The sequence below is a fragment of the Hippopotamus amphibius genome, chromosome 1 (genome assembly GCF_030028045.1).
Source record: "Hippopotamus amphibius kiboko isolate mHipAmp2 chromosome 1, mHipAmp2.hap2, whole genome shotgun sequence".
NCBI lineage: Eukaryota > Metazoa > Chordata > Mammalia > Artiodactyla > Hippopotamidae > Hippopotamus > Hippopotamus amphibius.
In genome coordinates, this window is record NC_080186.1 from 10255016 (window position 1) to 10277967 (window position 22952).

The window sequence follows — 22952 nt, forward strand, 5'->3', positions numbered from 1 at the left end:
GTCTTGGGTCATGAGCTGTCACTTGCTTGGTGTTTGGCGTTCAAGCCCAACAGGTTTGGGGGATTCGTGGCCACTGAAGACATGAGAACCTGGCATAAAAGCCCCAGGAGGCAGGGACGTGACGTGACTGGTCTTTTGGATGCATGGAGGCAAACCAGGAGCCTCCCTCAGGGCCAATGAGAGGGAGGGAAACTGGCTGCTGAGCAGACTTCAGCTCTGCGGCCAGGTCCTCATGAATCCTGCCTGCCTTTCTTCCTTTCCCTCTTTCCTTTCTTTTCACGCCTCTCTGACCTAAAAAGAGCTACTTCACCTCCCTGTGCATCTGTCCCCTCAGCCATAAAAGGGCACAATAAGCCAGCTCACATGGTTAAGGGAAGAGTAAATGGAAAAACCACCCACGCTTCCAGGGCCCGCGGTGCCGACCCTTCGTGTGTTAGGGAAGGAACCGCAGCGACTGCCCCGTCCCTCAAGGACCACTTTCATTTCCCTCCCCTCAGCCCTCACACTGCAAAGACTTTCCCTATAAAACTTCACTGGGCGCTGGGTCCTGCCCCAGACTTCAGAACCAGACCACCACCTAGCACGCTGCCTGCACCTGACTCTCTGCCGAAGGCGTCCCCTAGCCCCACGCTCCCCCAGTTTCAGTGCAAACAGGTGCCTCTCCAGCAATCTTGTTAAAATGCAGATTCTGACTCAGGAGGTTGGGTGGGGGCTGAGCAGGTGTATTTCCAACAAGCCCCCAGGGACCACTGATGTTGGTCCGTGGACCACAGCTTGAGTAGATGGATGCAGACCAGGGGCTCTCAAAGTTGGCTTTTAAAATTCCCAGTGCCTGGGCTCCAAACTGGCTAAGTCAGAATCTATGGGGCTGAGGAGCGGAGCCGGCGCCAAGGTTGTTTTCATGTCTTCAGGTGATGCCACTGGGCATCGGAGTTTGAGGCCCCCACCCAGGGCTCCTCTGAGCTGACGTGATTCCACCCAGAGCTGCCTCTTGGCTTCGTGGGTGCTTGTGTGGCTGTCTTGTGGGCAAAGGGTCACCCCATCAGGCTTTTTAGAAAATAGAAAAGAGCTTTTTGATCCCCATCACTACAAGGACTGTGTCTGGGAGGGGGCTCAGGCTTTGGTGTCCGGTGGTCTGGGATTCAGATCTTGGCTGCACCCCTATTGGCTGGTAGAGTGTGGACATGGGCCTCCTCACCTCTCTGAGCCTCCATCTCTTCCTCTGTGAGATGCAGGTCATCACTGTCCCTCCTCCGGAAATGAACCACCTGCAGTAACTCCTGGTGCGTGGTAGGCAATCAATAAATTATGCTATTACCTTTTTTCCCTTGTTTGACGTCCTCATTTTGCAAGCAAGACTGCCCTGGCTCAGAGAGGTGGAGACGTTTTCCAGAGGCCACACAGCAAGTTATCAGTGGTTCAAGGGCTGAAGTTCAGGTTCCTGCATCCCAGGGCTGTATCACTACTCCCATCCCTGACTCCCAGCCTAGGGGTCCCACTTGAGTGGGAGGGGCCTCCCTGGAGCAGAAGAAGGAGGCTGCTTTGGATGTGGACCGTTCCTGGAAGTGGCAGGTGGCAGGCACTGTGGGGCCTCACCCACCTCCAGGGAATGTCAGCATCATCTCAGCTTGTCTCTCCTTGGCATCGGCTCACATGCCCTTTGCTTTTCTCTTGCCTCCTGCAAAAGTGCTGAACATCAGACACCAACTTCAAATGATTTGCTCTCTGAGAATTTATGGAGAGTTATGTAAAACTCCCGCAGTGGCGTTATGGGCTAACCAGTTCTGGCGGTTGTGTCCCAGGAGGTCCCTCCTGACCTGACTCATTCAGAGGGAAGAGGTGGAAGGAGGGAGGCAGGCAGGGGGCTCCACTTAGAACGCCCAGGCAGCCTGGTGGGGAGCCCGATGGGGACCCCAGAGCCCCGGAGAGGGTGTCCTGGAGCTGGCAGCCCCTCCCCTTGACCTAGAAACTCCTCGGTGGGGCTCTCTGAGCCCCTGCCCCAGTTCCTTTCCTCCCTATCTCTCTATTATTATTATTTATTTATTTTTGTCTGCACTGGGTCTTTGTTGCTCGCATGGGCTTTAGCTGCAGCGAGCAGGGGCTACTCTTCGTTGAGGTGTGCAGGCTTCTCGTTGCGGTGGTTTCTCATCTTGCGGAGCGTGGGATCTAGGCATGCGGGCTCAGTAGTTGCAGCTCACGGACTCTAGAGTGCGGGCTCAGTAGTTGTGGTGCACAGGCTTAGTTGCTCCATGACATGTGCGATCTTCCCGGACCAGGGGTCAAACCCGTGTCCCCTGCTTTGGCAGGCGGACTCTTAACCACTGGACCACCCGGGAAGCCCCTCCCCATCTCTCTTGAACTCACTCCTCTCAGGCCTTTCTCTACCATGTCCTGGAAGCTGCTGTTACTGAGGTTACCAGCAACCTCTAGGCAGCTAAATACCGAGGTCAGTTCTTCATCTTCCTTGACGCGTTGGCAGTGTTGGACCCTGTTACTTCTCCTTCTTTGAAATACGTGCCACCTGGGACACCACTCTCACGTCACCCCCGGCCCCTCAGTCCCTGGATCCCCCCTCCCCTGGGTGAGCCTGTCCAGCCCACCTAGATGCTGACCCCTCCCAAATTCATGAGTTTCATTTAATCCTCCCTCTTGATTTCTCCCTTGGGTGTCTAATGAACATTTCAGATGTAATCATTTCAAAGTGGATCTCCCCACGAAGTCTTCTGCCATCTTCCCCTTCTCGGTTAAACAAACTATCCCACCCTGGAATCTGTCTGGACTTTCTCATCCCCCTGCCCCAACCCTGACGTCCAGTTCCAAAATGCACCCTGAATCCACTTCTCACTTCTCTACCTCCTCAGCCGCTGTCATTCTCTTGCTTAACTAACTGGTCTTCCCAATTCTGTTGTTATCCTGCAATCTGTGCCCAACACAGCAGCCACATCAGGTCACATCACCTTGCTGCCCAGAGGATAGCCTGGCTCCCACCTCACTTGGGCCTATGAGACCCTCCCGTCTGCCCCCTCTTACATCTCTGACATTCCAGGCAAGTGAGCAGATGCTCTCAGGAGGTGGGGGCAGGTGGGCTTGGGTTGCCCAAGTGTCAGGGACCTGGGGGTGTCCTCAGCCGGCTCACATGCCCTCGCTTGTACCTGCAGGCACCACCCATACAGCACCTGTCCCCAGTCTGACCTGCGAAAACGGCCTCTTGTGTTAACTGTTCTTCTTGGACAGTCGCAGGGTGGCCAGGCATCTTTGCTTATCACCGGCTGTGGAATTCTCTGTAAATTGCCTTTTCGTGTCTTTAAATGATCTATTCAGTGTTTGGCAACCTTTGCTCGTTTTTATTAGGCACTCCTTAGTTTTCGTTGTTGCTGCTTCATCTCCCTGGCCCCAGCATCCCGTGTCCCCGGGAGCACCCCGAGATGAGAGGTCAGGTGTGGGCCCTGATCTGTGATGTCACCTTCTCCCCAGCTCCCCAGAGCGCAGTGAGTTTGAGCTCCAGGAAGACCAGTTGTGCTGACCTCCTTCCCCTGTGACTCTCTAGTTCGTGCAGACACCCCACACAGACAAGCCAACCCTCACCGGGTCCTTACATCACTCTTTGCTCAGAACCTGCACTCAGACCTCCCCCACATTGCCTTTCTCCATCTTCCTGACCCTGGCCTTCCGTCTTGCTCCTTCAGTTTTGTTTCTTGTGTGTAGTTCAGTGTATTGGTTACCTCCTTTACCAGAAACCACTGAGGGCTGAGCGAAAAATGTGGCTGCCTGGGAGCCCAGAGGCCCCAGTCTCGGCCTTGCACTGGCATCAAAGTCCCTCTGAAAATGAGCGTTTTTGCCTCTAGGCATCACTGAGTCACATGCAGACTGCGAAAGGTAATGACCTGTGTGTGTGTCATTCACCGAAGCTTCCTTGGCAGAGCACCTGGCAGGTAGTAGATGCGCCATCCATCCGGCAAATGATAAGAGGCTCCCTACTGACCTAGGTGCGGGGGGACGTCAGGGACAAGACGCCTCTAATGGAGCCAGAAAACAAACAGCCAGGTAGACACAGAGTATGTCGGTGCAGTCAATACAATAAAGAAAAATGGACTAGAGGCCAGGAGTTTCAGGGCAGGGTATTTGCAATTTCAAATAGAGCGGTTGGGAGGGAGGCTCATTGAGAAGGAGGCCCTGGAGCAAAAACATGGACAGGGGAAGGGGAGTCTTCTGGGAGGGGTCTGAAGGAATGGACCAGAAGAAACACAGACGACACCCTCGAGGGTCAGGAATGCAACAGCCCTGTCTTTCGGTGCCTTCAGACTATGGAGGGCTTCTGAGAGTGAAGCAGTGACCGTCCAGCCCTTTCTCGATGCCTTGGATTTGGGATTGTGAGTGCTATCCATTTTACCCCGCTGTGAGGAGGGGCGCTCCAGGGGACCCACTGAGCCTGCGTTCTGCCCCCTGCACTGGATGGGCACAGATTTCTGTGTCTGAGAAGCCTGTGCCGCGGGGATGTCTGGAATCTAGGCTCACTCACTGCTCCATTCATTACATTTCAAGGGTCTGCTGTCCACGTGTTCAGAACTCGGTGTTAAGACTGCAGGGCTGAGCAGACCCAACCCAGTTCCACAGTCCTAGACCCAAGGTCTTACATTCGCCAGACAATCGCGTAAATAACATGAAACCGCCCGTGGGTGGGTGGGTGGGGTGGTGCTGAGAGGTCAGGGCGCAGCCCTGGGAGCGTTTGCAGAGCACTGGTTCCCAGCCCTGGCCCCATGTTGAAATCATGGTGGAGCTTAAAGATGCGGATGTCCGACACCACCCCAGAGGTTCTGATGTCATGGCTCCAGCAGCAGCCAGGGCCTCCCCAGGGGACTCTAGTGCATAGCCAAGGCTGAAGGCCACGGGGAGGAGGGCTCCACGTGGATGTGCTGAAGGAAGCCTAGCAGGGCTGGGGAGATAGGAGCCGAAGGAGCGAGAGGGCTGGGAGGTCGGCGGGGCTGGGCTGTGTAGTGAGAGCTTGGTCCCCACCGGGAGCCCAGGGTTGAGTTGTGGCAGGGATGTGTCACAGCCTGATGTACCTTAGGGAAGGGGAACAGGTGGGAGGGGAGCCAGTGTGGGCGGGGGGATGGGGGGATGGGATGGGGGTGGAGGGGGCCTTGCAGGAGACCAGACCAGGGGATGGAAGAGAGGAAGGAGACGGAGGGAGCCAGCAGGGCCCTGGTGGGCCCCCTGCTCCGATGCTCCCTGCCCTCACACCTCCGTAAACACCCCACTTGTGCTGAATTCTTCTCATAAGGCAAAGGACCCTGGTATTCTGGTCCCCCTGGGGCTCTTTCTAGCCCAGCTCTGCATCAGCAGGCCGCAGGCATTGTCTCCATTTTACAGATGAGGAGGCTTCAGTCCAGAGGCCGGGAGGCAGAGAGGGCCTTCCCTGGATCACACAGTCAGCGAGTATGAGAACTTGCACTCAGGTCTCTGACAGCTGTGCTGCCTCCTCCAGGACTGTGACTGCCCCCCACCCCCACCACAGCCACAATCAAAACACCAGGCTAATTGATATTGGATGTAGTCATCATAATAACCCTATCAAATAAAACCGCTCTTCCCATTTTGTGGGCGGTGAAACTGGAGCTCAGAGAGGGTCCATGGCTTGCCAAGGCCACACAGCCAGAGAGCAGGAACCAAGAATCACGAGGCTCTTGTGGTTTAAGTGTGACTGTGCTGAGGACCAGAGAATATCTGGTTTCTTAGCACTTCACATCTCAACCTCAGGCAGTGCTGGGCTCTCACAAGTACTCTGGCCAGAGAAAGGGTTTCACAATCAGGAAGGAGACTATCCTGCTGGACATCACTGCCCCAGTCCCGAAAGGAAAGGAAACACCCAGGTGGTAACTTGGTGCCCCCACCCCCCAAAATCGTGACCATGGGGCTGAAAGACCTGGGCTCTCCTCCCCCAGGAAAGTCTCCATCTGTCTGGGCCTCGGTTTCCTCATCCGTGAAACGGGTATGAAAGCGCATGTTCCTCCTACCTCCTGAGCTGCTGGCAGACTCCGGAGGTAGCAGCAGAGAGAGCACTTGGGCATCACAGGGGCTGTTGTGCACATCAGCTGGTGTTGTCCTCCAGGGGCCAGGCAGTGTGTGAGGGGTGGCGAGAGGCCCCCCGCCTTTGGGGGCCTTGACCCTGACCATTAGCGCTCCTCCCAGGTGGATGCCCAGGGCTGGGGAGAAAGTCTGTTCCCGAGTGGAGGTGGCTGTGCAGCTGTGGGAATGGGAGGGTGGAACAGAAGCAGAAGGGAACGGAGATGTCCGGCAGCTGGAGAGGGCTGGGAGGCCCGTGATGTTATCTTTGATGGATTAGGTTTTTGAATGTTTGATAGATGTGTGATGATGGTGACAGTGAGAGGAGGGAACTGGAAATTAAGGATTGCAGCCTGCTCGTCCCCGGAGCTGCTTGTCCTGCTACGTACTGCTGGAGACATTGCCCCAGAGAGGGGACAGTGTAGGGGACCTGCCATGCGCCAGGACTGTCCCCTGTTTCTCAGCCGGACAAGGTCGTGCAGTTCGTCTCCGTTTCCAGGCAACTGAGCAGCTGATTTTCCCCTCCCAGCGTTGGGTCGGCTGGCCGAGGGCTCGTACTCACCCTGGGGTGTCCCGTGCAGGCCACCTCGTGGGTCTTTTGGTCCAACAAGCTTGCTCCTGGGTGTTGGGTCTCAGTTTTCTGCCTTGAATCTCACTCAGGCCTGATCACACCATGTGGGGGAGGAATTCAAGCAGGGGCAGCCCTGAGCCTTGACTGAGAGCCAGACCCTCAGAGGGGATCCCATCTGTGGAGAGGACAGAAATCTTCCCTCTGCACCTCCTTTGTTGTTTTGTCTGTTTAGACATTCATCTCTTCTGGTAGGTATGTTTGAGAGCTACCTTGTCAGCTGTGGCACTGTTAGCATCTGGGCAGATCAGTCGTCATGGGGGCATCCTGTAGATTTTAGGATGTTTAGTAGCATCCCTGGCCCCGCCCACCAGATGCCAGGTAGCAGCATCCCTCCCCTCAGATGTGACAACCCCAAATGTCTCCAAACATTGACAAAGCCCTGGTTGAGGACCACTAATCAAAACCCTGATGTTTCAGCTTTGAGAAGGACCCCATTCCCAGCTTTTGCTTCCTCAAACAGAGCAGGCTCTGGACCAACACCTGGAGCAGGTGAGGTTCCCAGAAGGGGTCGCCCTTCCTGATTTCCTGCCCACCTCACTCCCACTCTTCTGCCTGGAGAGGTAGACTTGGGACCTGGGACAAGGTACTTGACCACTCTGTGCCTCTGTTTCCCCATCTGTAAATTAGAGCTACTAGAGTATCCACCTTGTATGAAGAGTGAGACAGTTGATATATGTAAAGTATTTAGCACAGTTCTGGGCACCGTATGTGTTGTTCTTATTCAACAAAAATTTATTTTTGTGGTGCTAAGTTGGGGATGCAGCAGTGAACAAGACAAGAGCCCCGACCTTGAGATTTCACAGCTCCTGAGGGAGGCAGATGCATGATTCTGTGACTGTGGGTCAGTATCACAGGTTCTGTGATGGGGACGTATGGGGCGATCAGTGGGAGCCCACGGGAGGGCCACGTCATCCAGGAGTCGGGGAAGGAAGGCTTCCTGGAGCAGGTGGTATTTCAGCTAGGATCTGGAAGATGAGTACAAGTTAGCTGGATGCAGGAAGGGGAGGAATAGCAATCTGGGTTATCTATCTTAAAAAAAATTAAATGCTTCCCTGAAAAAGAAATCCAGTTTAATGGGCTGTAGTAGCAAATAGGACCAAACCACATCAAGGGATCTAGGTTTATACCCCTCTGAGATCCCTGACAAAATTTCTCGGAACAGTGAGGCCGGGATGGGTGCCAGGTGCAGAGGTCATGGCCTGGAGGGGACCTGGCCCTCCCTCCTCTCCCTTCTGCAGGCAATGGTTGTAACTTGGTACCAGAACCTCCCCAGATGCTTTTGCAGGGAGAGCAGAGCCTGGGGAGGCAGGTGGGGAATTGGGGAAGCTGCCCTCTGCACAGCAGTGTCAGTTCCCAGCGGGGGTCCTCAGGGTGGGCCTGCCCGGCTCAGTGTCTCAGAACCCAGCTGGTGGACGCGTCTGCCGGCTCATCGCCTCTGAGCAGAGGGAAGGGGATGGACAGGGTATTGGTGGCACCTACACCGGTTGTTAAAGCTCCCATCCCGTTGGCCTCAAGGTGCCTGGAGAGGCGGTGCCAGCGTGAGGCCTCCCAGGTGTGCTGTCTGGGCACACACCGGGCTGGGCTCCTGGTGACGGTGTGTGTTATTCCTCTCCCTGCACAGCTACAGTCTCCGCCTGGCATCCCGATGTCCGCCACCAGCCGCCCCGTACATCACCAGGCAGTGTAGGAATGTCAAGGCCACAGCTGCAGCCCAGTTCCAGGGATCCCTCTTCAAAGAGTAGATGCTTCGCCTGCTCCTTGACAGGTACGCGGAGGGTGGAGCAGCTGCCGGTGGCTCTGGGGGCTGAGGGGCGGGGATTAAGTTTGGGGGTGGGCTGGGCAGGAGAGAAGGGGGTAGACATTGATGGCTTGTAGAGCATTGATGTGCTAGTGGGACAGGGAGGGTACGTAGTAGCTGAGAGTGTGGACCCTGGACCACCTGATTCAAATCCCAGCTCTGCCACTTATGGGCTGGGGGACCTCAGCAAGTTACTCTCGCTCTCTCTGAGCCTCAGTTTTCCCATCTATAAAATGGGGATGACAGTAGCACCTACTTCATAGAATTGTGAGAATTACAAGCGTCAAATATATGAAAGCGCTTAGAACAGTGCCTGCACAGATGAGCGCCAGGTACGTTTAAGCACTAGCGATCGTCACTGTAGTAGTAGTAATGCTGATAATACTGCACGCTTAATTGAGACCTTCAGTGCTTCAAGCCCAGAAAAGGTTATGGAGTCCCTGTTCCCACAGTGTATCTGAAAGTGGAAGTAGTACTAATTCATAGAATATAAAACTTAGGTTTATGTTGAACCAGAAGTCTCCTTCTAGATTTTCTGTTGGGGAAACCTGAATTCATTCATGGAAGCTGGACTTCTCCCCTTGAGGGCCTGGGCTTTGCCAGTGACCTTGAGCAGATTTGGGTTTCCCTGCCGGCGACACGGCGTGTCTTCTTTCATCGTGTCCCTGAGACCAGCATCTCAAGCAAGATTGGGGCACTGATGAAAAACACAGACCCCAGGGTCCCACTGCATTTCACTAGATGAGCATGCTGGCAAGCGGGGCCTGGGAATCTGCATTAGCAGGTGGCCCCGTGGTTCTGGGACACACTCAGATTGGGGGATGCCCACTTCACGAGGCTGGGGTCGTTTGCAACGAGAACGTAGCTGTTTAAGGCGAGATGGGCTGAGTGCTGAAGCTCTAGGGTCTTTTGTGCTGTGCCTCTCCTCTCCCCCAAGGCTCGCTCACTCCTCCCTCCCTCAGCAGGTGGAGTTTTGGGGCCTGGCCTTATTTCTCTGGGGTTTACGTTCAGGAGTGGAGTGGAAATAAAACCCACTTTCCCGGGAAAGTATGAGCTGTGCAGTTGGCACTGAGTCCGCCTCCTGGGAACCAGTTCCTGAGAGGGGAGGTGAGCCCGAGTCGGGAGTGCAGTGGAGAAACATTGCGACGGATGCTGTAGTGCTCAGGACTGATGGCCCAGGACACCATCCCCCCTCTCACTTCACAGATGGAAGAACTGGGCCCTGGAGAGGAGAGTCGTGGCCAGTCTTCCAGAGACTGGCAGGCAGCGCCAGGATGTGCAGTTACCCACTCTGGGTCCCATGCGTGTCCTGGGAACGTCCTTCTTTCTGGCAGCTGCGTGGACTTCCGTGCTGATGGGCCAGAGGATGTGGCTTCCAGCTCAGAGCAGGTGTTCTTTGCTGCCTGAGGGAGACCTGGGTGCAGCTGGACTGATTCCTGCACAGACCAGGGCGTTGCTGTCGGCCACTGCAGTCTCTGCCAAGAGCAGGCCTCGCAGGTTCAGGCCCTCCCCTGGGGCCTGCACCCGCCCCTAGACGGACGCATTCTCTTCCCTGGGTTTCAGATGTGTGCAGCTTCCCAAGCTGTGTGCTCAGATGAATTAGAGGCCCAATTTCATCTGCATCTGCAGCTCACAGCTTCTGTTCACTCACCAACAGTGAATGTTCAGAACTCAACAGTTTATAAAGCTTTTTGGCTGCATCGGGCCTTAGTTGCGACACGCGGGACCTTTTGTTGTGGTGCACGGGCTTCTCTCTAGTTGTGGCATGCCAGCTCCAGAGCATGTGGGCTCAGTAGTTGTGGCACGCAGGCTCTCTAGTTGAGGTGTGCAAGCTCAGTAGTTGTGGCGCACAGGCTGAGGGATTTTAGTTCCCCGACCAGGAATCGAACCTGTGTACCCTGAGTTGGAAGGCAGATTCTTAACCACTGGACCATCAGAGAAATCCCTCAACAGTTTAATTTCAAAGTGACTGAAACTTGCTTCTTAAAAATCTTAACTTTTTCCTAATTTTTAAATTTGTACATATAGGTATGTGCTGCTTATTATTTTTAAAGACATCTTACTTAGACTATTTGTCTTAGTCTGCTCGGGCTGCCTGGTAAAGTACCACAGACTGGGGGGCTTCAGCAACAGATGTTTACTTCTCACAGTTCTGGAGGTTGGAAGGCCAAGACTGGGGTACCGGCATCATGGGGTTCTGGTGAGACTTCTCTTCCTGGCTCGCAGATGCTGCCTTCTATCTGTGTCCTCACATGGCAGAGGGAGGAAGCTCTGGTGTCTTTTCTTATAAGAGCACTAATCCCATCATAAGGGCCCCAGCCTCATGACCTCATCTAAACATAATCACCTCCCAAGGGCCCTATGTCCAAATGCCTTCACATTGGGGGTTAGGGTACAATTGTGGGGAGGACAGAATTCAGTCCTGTTTAACACAGTTCTGGAGTGATGTTTTGAGATGCTACGGGAAAGGATTTTAGCACAGGAAGGGGCGTGTAGGCCGACACTCTCACTTTACAGAGAGGGAAACAGAAACAGAGGGGCAAGTGGCAGCCCTGAGTCAGTCTTCTGATGCCCAGGTGGACGACGGGCTTTAAGTGGCCTGTGCCCACTGTACATGCTTTGGGGTTTGTTCTGATGAAAGGATGACACCCTCAAACCACCCTGGACTGCCCTTTGTCCTGCTGCCCTTCCCGGGGTAGAGGCTCTGTGACCAGCTTGCTGGACAGTCCGACCCAAGCAAGGGACCAACACAGAGGAGCTTGGCTTTTCTCCAGCACCTGCCTTCCTCTGCCTCCCTTTTCTGTGCTCTCACGACCTCCCAGGCAAAGCCCAGGGCTCTCCATTCACTTTTAGGTATAACAAAATGCCGCATGGCCTTGTCCAGCATGAAACTCCCATTGCACGTCCTATTTCGCCTCTGTCTCTTTCCAATGCTAAGGGGCCAGGCGGACTTGTGCCCAAGGGTCTAGGAAAGGTGGTCCAAGGCAGGGATTGGCACCTCTCACTTGTCTGGCCACCGCCGTGATCCTCCTCTTGGCTGTCACTGCTCCTTTGGCTAAGACTGGTCGGCCTTGGGGCAGGCTTCCCGTCGCTGGCCCTCCCCTAGGGTCCCGGGAGTGGGATGGGTGGAAGGTCTCCGTGATAGGAGAGCTCCCCTCTGGCACAGTCTCTGCCAACCTCCCCTCAGCTCCAGTCCCAGTGGTCCAGCCACAGCGCCTGCTGCGGGGGTCCCCTCCCTGGAGGGCTGCCTCTCGGGTGGAGGGCTGGCAAGGTGGCTTCTTTTGTGGATCCCACTCGATAACCCACAGGAAACTCACATATACGAGCCACACCAGACCAGGGGAACGCAGGCCGCTCCACGCTGGCCCGTCTCTTCGTTCTTCTCCTGCTGCTGCTCCTGCTCAGATGGGCAGGGCACGTACAGGCCTCCGCCGGGGACGCGGCTCCCTCTCTCGGAGGCACCCTGCTCCGCGGCAAGCAGCTCTCTTTTCAGCCCTATCAAGAGGTCTTGGGGGCTTGGAATTGACATAGTGCAGTGGGTGAGAGCACACTTTCTGGAGCTGAAAACCGGCCCCAGTAATACTGGCAGGTACTTCACTTCTCTGTGTTTCAATTCACCCACCTGTAATGTGGGTTAATAACAATAATACCACATTTTGTACCATTTTATATAAGGGACTTGAGCATCTGCAGATTTTGATATCCGTGTGGGTCCTGAAGCCACCAATCCCCTGTGGATACTGAGGGATGACTGTGCCTCTCTCACGGGTATATTGACAGGATTGCATAGGTTAATACATGAAAAGCACTTAGGAAAGTGCCTGGTGTATAGTAAGTCTTCCATAAGTCAGCTCTGCTATTATTATTATTCTTACTGAATTATTATGTTAGTATTAGTAGTAGTAGTAACAGTAGATGTTATTATTAGTGGTAATAGTAATGATGATGGCCAGGTTCACTGGGTGAGAGAACTGAGCCCCTGAACTTGGCCCAGCCCAGTTCCAGGCTCATAGTCAACCCAGTGCAGCAGATGTCATTCAACAGTCACTCATGTGCCTGGCTGTGTGCCACGGTCTGTGACTGGGGTTTCCTTGGAGGAAGCATGTGGGCTAAGCCACTCCCTCAGATCAGAGAGTTCGCGCAGGCTCTGGAGGGGGCGTGACCCTCCCGCGGGTCCTCAGCCTGACTTCTCTCTGGGCCTCGATCTCTCCCATTTGAAATGGGGATCTGTGTCACCTGCTACAAGGGTTGTTTTGAGTTATTAGCTTGGAATGAAGTGCCAGTGTAACTACTTTGGAAAACCGTCTGGCAGTATCTGCCAAAGCTGCACCGATGTGTTCCCCAGGGCCCAGCAGTTCCCGTGCTTGGGATCACTCAGCAGAAGCGTATACACGTGTGCACCACATGTTCCTGTGTGATAGATGCACACCCTGCAGCCCAGCATTTCCACGCGGCGTACACATGGACGCATGTGTACCGTACGTGTCTCCTGGACATACATAAGTGTGTTCTAGCGGCATTACTCGTCATGGCCCCAAACTAGAAACTGCCCAGTGTGCATGGGCCGTGGCCCAGGCAGATGAAAGTGGCCCGCACTAGAATCCTATAGCAGAGGGACTCAAAGAATTACAACCACACACTCGAAGTGGGTGCACCTCACCAGCATGTTATGCGGAAGAAGCCAGACACCCAAGGATATGTACTGATTGATTCCATTTATTTACGTCAAAAAAAACGGGTAAAATCAATCTCTGGTGATAAAGGCCAGGAGAGGAGTTATCCTGGGTGGGTGAGGGTTGCTGGGTATCCTAGAAGGGGGCCTGGGTGGGGCTGATGGGAGGCTGGTTGAGTTGTTTCTCCATCTGGGTTCTGGTTACCCGGGTGTGTTCACTAACAGTTCGTCAAGCCGTACTCTCCCTGTACGTGTGGTATACTTCCAAAAATAGTTTAGTAAAATTAAATAGAGGGATCATGCTTGAAGAGCCCAGGGTAGGCACTTGAATATGTCACTACTATTTTTTTCTTTTCCTCCTCAGCACCTGAAGTGACCTGGAATCAGTGAAGCCAAAGGGACTGGCCTTCTGCCCTGCAGGGAGTACCGACCTATTCCAGATCCATGAGCCTGCGAGAGAGAGGGAGTGTGTGTGTGTGTGTGTGTGTGTGTGCACGTGCGTGTGTGCCTGTGGTCTTCAGACGAGGGTCCTGAACCCCAGGGAGGGAGGAAGGCAGCTGACTCCACGCCGTGGATGACACTTGGGTGCAGCCCCAGGCCCATGTTCTGCAGCTCAGCCTTCCTGGTGGGATGGGGCCCCTCCTACTATGCAATTTTTCAAGAGCTCCTTGATCCTGCTTTTTGCTTCTCCAGCTCTCTTTTGCCACGGCGGGGACTTGGGTCTGGCCCAGGGGTCAGCTCCAGCCCCGTCCAAGGAAGGCCTTCAGGAGGAGGCCAAGTTCCCCTTCCAGCTAGCCCTGCCCCTGCCTTCCCTCGCCCCCAGTGTCTCTGGGAATTCGTAGTGTGTAGACACTTTGGAGCCTCGCTGATCACCCTCCTTGGCCCTTGCACTTGGAAGACTTCCTTCTTTGCCTGAGCAATCTGGGCCGCAGGCTCTTGAGTCGTTTCCAGGTTTGCCATTCTCATCAGTCAGGCCCTGCGCGTCCGTCTGGGAGAAAGTCCTCGGCTCCATTTATAGATGAGGCTCCTCCCATGGGAGAGGCGGGGACGACGGGATGCTGTGGGGGCGGGGATGGGGGGAGCACTCCCATGTGCGTGTCTTTGCCTCACTTGGTGGGACCATCAACACCTTCAGTGTCTGAGCTTCTCAAATTGGCTGAAAAGGGAAACAAACAAACAGAAATTGGGAAATGAAGAGTGAGTTAGGAGGATTAAAAAGCCTAGGGAAGAAAAAAAAAGATTTCCAGAGGCCATCTATCGCCTGCCAGGGAAGAATGGAGCTGGCTCCGTCTCTGGTGGAACAGTCCATGTCTCGGAGAAACGGGTGAGCTAAGCTAGGAGTTTGGACCCGGTTCAGGAGGGTCTTGGGTTTTGTGCCTTTGGGGCAGACCCCAGACAAGGATGTCTGAGACCACTTTGGCGCTGTCTTCTCAGCCCCATTTTTTGATGGTGATGCATCAAACCCAAAGTGGAAAGAGGGAACTCTTCAGAGTACGTATGCGTGGTCATGCAAAAAAAAAAAAGGGACTTTTTTTCAGGGCTACTATGGTTGATCTTGCAACTCTGTAAATATGTACGTAGACACTTTTAAAAGCACGTATTTATGTCCCTGACTGTAAATGTCCCCATTTTTAAAGTTTTATAACTTGTGTTATTTAATGAATCAATCAACTGGCTGCAGTGCTGGGTCTGATAACGGTCCAAGAGAAAGGTCTCACGAGAGCCTCACACGGGCAGAAAAACGCTGATCGCTGGCCTACGTCACAGTTTTCCTCTTTCCCATCCAGCTGCAAACCGTGGTCTGTTTTTCATTCTCACAAACTGGAATCCTCACATGCATGAAAATCTGTGGCTGTTCCTTATCCTAACAGTTCAACTTTGTCCCCTCGATGTCGACGCTCGTGAATGGTACCCCAGCCTCTCGGTCCTTGGGGGTGTTTTCTTTTCAGCAGCGAGGAAGGGCCACACATCCAAAGCGTGGAAAGTCACCTGCAGCCAGTGGCGAATTCTGGAAAATGTTGTGGGCAGCTGGGGGACGCTCATTTTTTGCATGTGTGAACGTGCCGGTCAGCCTCCAACACCTAGACGGTCAGGAAAACCGTCACGAACGTTCCAATCATGAAAAGGGGGAGCGGGCCTGGTGTTTTTTTAAAGAGCAGTGTTTCCTGGTCAGTGATGGTATTCGAGCGTGGATTTGGATTGCAGAAGGGGACGTGTGAAGAAAATTGACAATAAAAGTGAATGCGGTTGTGAGGAACAGGCGTGGGAGTGCTCATTTTGGTTCCTGTGTTCTGTGTCTTCCATTTCGGTGACTGACGTGTCTCTGGGGTGGGAGTGGGCTGGGGGTCCTTGAAGGCTCCATTCCAGAAATGAGAGAAACCTAAGGTTTCCCTGTGGAAAGATCCCCACCTGTTGAGCAAGTTTTCTCTGCCTTCACATGCCCTCTCCCACCTGCCAGCCCAAGTTAAGCCATTTGGCCAAGACTAGAAAGGCCTCCTGTGACTGCAAACATATTCTTTTCTTTCTTTTTTTTTTTTAAAGTTAAAAATTCCTTAATTTTTTATTCCTGGTACCACTACCACAATTTACAGGGCAATATACCTGATGTAATGAAAAGAAAAAGAAAAAGACAAAGCTACAACAGATAAAAGACCTCAGGAATGTACATCCAATTGACACTACATTGCATTAATCAAGAGCTGCACTTTTTGCACACTGAGGCTATGACCGTCCTGAACGAGAAGGGTTTCCTGTTTAAGCTGCAGTAACTTTTCTGACTATGGATCGTCGTTCCTCCTGTGGCAGATTTTTATAGTTCCTCTGATGCATTTGGGATGACTGTCTCAAAGTAACCTGCAGCTTCCCTGACAACTCTTTTCTCTCTCTCCTGCTAAGAACTGTAGCCCTTTTCTTCTGAGTTTTTAGAACCTTCTGCTACCATATCCACCACTTCCACACCAGATCCATAACCACCACCATAGGGACTGCCCAAGCTTCCACCAAAACTGCCCCCCTTCATGGGTCCGTAATTTGATTGCTGTTGTCCACTCTAATTTCCAAAATCATTATAGTTCCCACCACCACCATAGTTACGTCCAAAATTTCCTCCTTCATTGTAACCATCATATCCTCCACCACCACCACCATATCCACCACCTTGGTTTCCATATCCTGGTCCACCACCACCGTAGCCTCCTCTACTGCTATAACCAGGTCCACGGCCATAGTTGCCACCATAGCCTCCAGATCCATTATATCCACCGTCACCTCCTCCATAACTACCTCGACTGCCACCACCTCCACCACCATAGCCTCCTCTCCCACCAAAGTTTCCACCACGGCCAAAGTTACCTCCTCCACCTCCACAGTTTCCTCCACGACCCGTAAAGTTGCCAGATCCACCTCCGCGACCTCTTCGTGATCCAGCAGATTGCATTTCTTGTTTAGAAAGGGCCATTTTCACGTCACAATTATGCCCATTAATAGTGTGGTATTTCTGAACAACAATTTCATCAACTGTATCATGATCATCAAAAGTTACAAAAGCAAACCCTCTCTTTTTTCCACTCTGCCTGTCTTCCATAACTTCTGTGGTTTCAATCTTGCCATACTTTTCAAAGTAGTCTCTCAAATTAGATTCTTCTATATCTTCTTTAATACCACCGACAAAATTTTCTTCACTGTTAGATGGGCACCAGGCTTTACAGAATCCTCTCTGGAAACAGCTCTCTTTGGTTCCACTACACGCCCATCCACCTTGTGTGGTCGAGCACACATTGCTGCATCCACCTCCTCAACACAAGAGTAAGTCACAAAACCAAAGCCCCTGGAATGTTTTGTTTGGGGGTCTCTCATCACCACACCATCTGTAAGTGTGCCCCACTTCTCAAAATGTTCTCTTAAGCTATCATCTGTAGTTTCAAAGCTCAGACCACCAATAAACAGTTTTCTCAGCTGTTCTGGTTCCTTTGGATCATGGCCCTCCATTTTGAGACCGGACTCGCCTCTTCCAATGCGAATTCAATATGGGACCGCAAACATATTCTTTTCTTTCAACAGCTTCATTGAGATCGAATTCACCTACCTTACAGTTGACCCATTCAGGTGTACAAATCACTGGTTTTTAGTGTATCCACAGAGTTGTGCCACCTGCACCGCAGCAGTCAATTTTAGAACATTGTCACTCACCCCCAAAGGAAACCCCAAAGCCATCAGCAGTCACTTTTTATTTCTCCCTCAGCCCTTAACCCTAGGCAACCACAAATCTGCTTTCTCTCCCTGCAGATTTACCTATTCTGGATGTTTCATACAAACAGAATCATAGAAAATGTGGTCTTTTGTGACTAGCTTCTCTCACTTCACGTGTTTTCAAGGTTCACTCAGGCTGTAGCATGTATCAGGACTTAATTCCTTTCTAGGCCATATACCCCTTTGTATTGGACATACACATTTTATTTAGCCATTCTTCAGTGGATGGACTTTCCGGTTGTTTCCACTGTTTGGATATTAAGAATGCTGCTATGAACATTTCCATACAAGTTTTTGTGTGGATATAAGGATTTTTTTTCATTTGTTTTTTTGTACATTGCTGGGAGGGAATTGGGGAATTGGTGGGTCATATGGTAAATCTACATTTGACATTTTGAGGAACTGTGAAGCTTTTCCAAAGTGGCTGCACTATTTTGCATTCCCACCAGCAGTATCTGAGAATTCCAATTTCTCCACATTTCCCCCCAGCACTTATTTTCTTTTTAATTTTTGCCATCTTCGTGGGTGTGAGTACAAATGAATTCTTTTGAAGAGCTAACCGTCCTTCTGATCACCCATCTGGCAGAGTTAGACACAGGGCCTTGAGAGGAGGGCATGAGGACAGGTGAATTTTGATGGAAGGTGAGAGAGGAGCATTTTCTTGGGTTTGGGGTGGGTAGATGGTAGGAGGTCCCCAAATGGTCTTTGCCCACATCCAAATATTGCAGAGGGGTAGAAGGAAGAGCCCAAAGTTCTGCCTTTTCACTTAAATAATTTCTCTAAAAAGATGTGATATTAGAATTCTCTAGAGAAACAGAACCAGTAGATTATATATATATATATATGTATATGTGTGTGTATATATATATAGTTATACTTATATAAATTAATCATGGGAATTGGTTTACAAGATTAGGGAGGCTGAGAAGTCCCACGATCTGCCATCTGCAAGCAGGAGACCCAGGAAAGCTGCTGGTTGTCATTTATTCTGAGTCCAAAAGCCTGAGAACCAGGGGAGCTGATGGTGTGAATCCCAGTTCAAGGGCAGGAGATGAGATGTCCCAGTTCAAACAGTAAGGACAAAAGGGTGAATTCCTCCTTCCTCTGCTTTTTCTCCTATTCAGTCCCTCCGTGGATTGCATGAGCCCACTTACACTGCGGAGGGGTGACCTACTTTACCAAGTCCACGGATTCAAATGCTAATCTCACCCAGAAACACCCTCACAGACACACCCAGAAACGATGTTTAATCTGGGCACCCCAGGGTCTGCTCAAGTTGACACAAAAGAACCCTCACACAGGACTTTCCACTCCCTGGAGGAAACTTACCTAGAAAGCAAACATAGCTGAACTTCCCAGTGAGGTGAAATCCATGCATCAGGCTCCTTCACCTTGGCTGACCCCTAGTCTGGGCCTGCAGAGATGAATTTCCCCAGGCCTGGCTATGGAGGGACTCACAGTGGTTGGGGCGGGGCCGGGGGGGGGGGGGGTGGGGGGGGAGGGGGAGGGGCAATTTTGGTGCAGAGCCCAGCCTTGGCTGCTTTGAAAGCACAGAGGTGGGACCCCTCATCCAACCTGGGCATTAGGGAGGGCTTCTTGGAGGAAGAGGAAGCTTGCAGACCCTGACAGTTCTCACCTGATCTCCACGTTGAGCTTTAGAAAGACGTGTGAAGGTTTCTTAGTTATTGCAAGTAGCCTAGAATTAAGATAACCGTGTCCATTAAGGGACTGCTTTTCAGTTCCGTCAGATACTCTCACACACATACCCTCGCATATCATCTCTTTCTCCTAATAAGAAGGTGGATGGTATGAGGTGGATGGGGCAGGTCTAGTGTCTCTTCTACCAGATGGAGCTCTGAGAGCAGGCAACTCACCCAGGTCACACCTGTTCAATGTCAGCTGGGACCTGAGCCAGCTGCTGACTCCAAACGTAGGACTGTCACCCACGGGCACCGTTTACTGAGCACTGCCACGTGCCACATGTGCCCTGCACTTTCCCTCTCCTGTCACTACAGCCCAACCACCTGGTATCTTGATTGCCAGTTCACCGCTGAAGAAACTGAGGCTCAGACATGCTAAGTTATTTGTCCAGGGTCACACAGCTGGCAGATGTGGGTCAGGAACCAGACACAGGCCTTTCAGGGCCAACATTCACTATTTCCCACTCTCCCATCCCGGCCCCTCACTGCTCCTTCTACTGCCGCCCTATCGTGCCCCCCACCCCCCAAGACACCTACAGGTAGAAATGTCACTACAGAAGTCAGTCCCCAGCCGTGAGGACACAGCAATCAGCTGCTGGACTTTCGCTCCACTCCAGATATGTGGTCATAGGAAGGACGGGTTTAGAAGCACAGGCTCGGAGGTCCCCAGGACTGGGTTAAATCCCAGGTCTGTTCTGCACTGGCCGTGTGGCCTTGGGCTGGTCACTGACCTCAAGGTGGTTCCTTGTTTGTTGTACGAGGGGACGATGGCCATGCCCACCTCCCTACCACTGTGTCTCCTTAAGGTAAGTTAAGGTACTCATGACCCTCCACCTCCACCCCCACATCCGATGAATCAGAATCCCCCTGTGTGGGTCTGGGCCGACTGCCTTGGCAACAAGCTCTGAACGTCCCACCAAGTTTAGTGCCACAGAGGTTGGGGACTAGGGTCAGTAGCAGGGGCTGAAAATAAGCACCCCAAGCCTCAGCCAGACCCCCGAGTCAGGCGCGGCACGGGGGGTCTCCAGTTTGCATTAAGCAGCATCTCTGATTTTTTTGAGCTGCGCCTGGCGCTTGGTCACTCCTGGGGGAGGGGAGACCCGCTCCAGAAGCAGGCTCCTTCCACGAGCTTCGCAGATGCCGTTGGAGCTGGCCGGCCACCTGGGTCCGATGAGAAACCAGAGCAGAGCGGCGCTAGGGACAGGGATCAGGAAACAGGGAACCCCGCGCCCGCCTGGGACCGTCTCCAAGTCCCAGGACGGGTTGGGGCGAGCCCCGCGGGGATGGCGGTGGAGACTCTGGCGGGGGCTGGAGTCAGCACGCCGCGGGCGAGCAGGCCCGGAAGCGGGGCCGCCCAGGATCCAGGCTGCGGTGTCACCGAACCAGAGATGGGCGCGCGCCCGGGAGGTGGGAGCCGGCGAGGGCCCCCCCTCCCCGCCCCCGAGCGACCCCCGAGGCGGAGATGCTGACAGCCGCCAGCAGAGGGGGTCCTCCCCGCGCCGCGGCTTCCGGGACGAGGCGGGGTGGGGGAGGCAGGTGCTCCCGGTTACCGCTGATTAAGGTCAAAAGGATCCCCCGAGGCCACAGAGCTGCTCTGCTGGGCCAGGGGGTGGAAGGCAGGTTCTCGGGCTCCCTGCTCCTAAGAGGGAAGCTTGGCACCCTCCTCAGTGTGAGGTGAAGGCAGAGAAGCAGTGGTCCGGGTGGGATATCCAGCTCCCTCTGACCTGCTGGGTCCTGGGGGTGCGGAAGTTCACTAGGCCAGGGGTCTAGAAGCTTGAGAATGCCCCAGCAGCTTTGCCTCCTCGAGGCTCGGCTGAGACGCTGACCCTCAGCTGCCGGAGACCGGTGCGGTGCCCCAGCAGGCCGCCTGGCCCCAGTCTGCCCCCTTGTACCCCCGCTGGTGGGGGTGGGGCAGGAAGCGCCCAGCCAGGTGGGAAACGGACCCTGCAGCCTGTCCCGGAAGGATGGAGCGCAAAGTAAGCTTGTCTCTTCTCTTCCTGATCTGCCCTCCTACTCCAGCTGCTGGTGAGATAATGGGCATGTTTGCTATAGGGTGAAGCAGGGGACAGTCACTCCCCATCATGTGCCTCTTGGTCACTGACTTCCATGCAGGGTCTGGGGGAAGGGCGCTGGTGGGCACTGAGAGTCAGCACTTGCACAAGTCTAAGAACGAGAGTCTCCTTAAATTTTGCACCCTAAACACCTTACCTGTCTCCTCCTTAGCCCTGTCCTGGCAGCCTGTGATGCTGTGTGTACACTCTCTGAATCCCATCATATCACTCTAAAAACCCAGCAAGGATTTTTTTGTGCACCTGGAATAAAACCCAACTCCCTTTTCTGGTTCAGAAACCCCTCTGGCCCCAGCCTCCCCCTGCACACCACTCTCCCCTTCCCTGCCCTCTCTGTTCCAGCCATAGCAATTGTCTTTCTGCCCCTGGACTCTGTAAGCTCTCTTCTGCCACAGGGCCTTTGCATGTACGAATCCTTCTGCCTGCAAAGATTTTCTCTCCAATAGCCACATGGCTCTAAGCCTAAATGTTGTCTCCTCAGCTTCCTTTCCTGACCACTCAGTCACCTGGTCTTGTTGACTTTTTCCACTACCTGAGATGCTCTAGTTTCTCAGCTTCCGTAGAATGTCAGCTCACGGGAGCAGAGGGACCTTACCTGTCTATCTCCTGGTTGGTTACGATGTCCAACACACAGTAGGCCCTTAGGATTCACTGTAGGATCCGTTGAGAGGTATCCCTGGGGTAATGTGTCCTCAGAGGAGCCCTTGATGAGCTGGGAATCGAATGTAGGTGTGAGAAAATTCTGGTTTGGAGCCTCCAACCTGAGTGGAACATTCTGCCTGATTCTCAACCATGGCCTGCTTCTGTGGCCAGAGGGGGAAATGAGGGGGATTTTCTTTTAAATGTCACTGCTTCAGAGGTAGGGTTGCCAGATAAGATCCAGTATGCCCAGTTATATATTTTTTCCTTTTAAAAAGAATTTTGTTGAGATATAATTGACATACAATAAACTGCAGCCCAGTTACTTTTGAATTTCAGATAAACAAGGAGTGACTTTTTAAAGTATTACTATGTCCCCAATATTATAGGGGGCATATTTATTGTAAAAGAATTATTCGTTGTTGATCTGAAATGAAAATGTAAAACTGAGCGTCCTCCGTTTTCATTTGCTAAATCTGGGAAGCCTATTCATTGGGCTAAGGTCCTGCATGGTGCCCTTTTCTTCTGGGACATCTTACCGGGGGTTCCAGCTGGTCACTGTGTGCTTGTCAGCCAGCCCTGGCCCTCAGCCCAGCTGCTGGGGCAGCAGCTCCTCCTGCTCTTAATCAGCTCCTGCCTTGGATGTTAAGGTCAGCAAATGTCAAGTGGGGCCCTGAGGACTCTAAGGAGTGTTTAAGTGGCTCTTGACGCCTGCCTACATCTTGGGGTTGTGACTCTGACCTTTGCTTGATGCATAGGTTTTGTTTTGTCTGTTTGTTTGTTTCTTTTTTGCCACCTTGCCTTTCTTGCCATCTGATGTGAAAGATGACAGAGGGATAAGCGAGTGGAGCAGTTTGGGCATCAGCTGGCAGGATGGTGCCAAATGCCGTCATTCTTGGGCAGGAAAGGGCTCCTACAGCTGTGGGCCCCCCTGCCCCTCCCTGGACAAGGCTGGGTGAGCCCTTCCAAACCAGCTATTGCGTGGTCCACATCTGCTGCATCTTACTAAGTGCTGTCTGGTGCCGCTGGCAGGGTTAAGAGGCAGAGACAGGAAAGGCAGGGGCATGGAGCTCACAAATGCTGACACTGGAGCCCAGGAAAGGGCAGCCTGTACCGTGAGCCATCCATCCCT

At 53.0% G+C, this 22952-nt stretch overlaps 1 protein-coding gene and 1 pseudogene across 3 annotated transcripts in view; one reads left to right on the plus strand and one right to left on the minus strand.

Annotated features, from left to right (window-relative positions):
• The window catches only part of PRDM2 (PR/SET domain 2), a 117181-nt gene extending 101627 nt beyond the window's left edge, over positions 1–15554 (plus strand). For 2 of the 3 annotated variants that reach the window (XM_057696899.1, XM_057696904.1), the window contains 2 exons: positions 8316–8459; positions 13529–15554. In XM_057696899.1, the coding sequence (XP_057552882.1) occupies positions 8316–8436 (121 nt within the window). In that variant the 3' untranslated portion in view covers positions 8437–8459; positions 13529–15554. The remainder of the gene's footprint in view (positions 1–8315; positions 8460–13528) is intronic. The other variant, XM_057696872.1, reaches the window with a different exon arrangement.
• Positions 15555–16085: 531 nt separating this feature from the next.
• On the minus strand, positions 16086–17192 carry LOC130829190 (heterogeneous nuclear ribonucleoprotein A3-like; annotated as a pseudogene).
• Positions 17193–22952: the final 5760 nt, after the last annotated feature.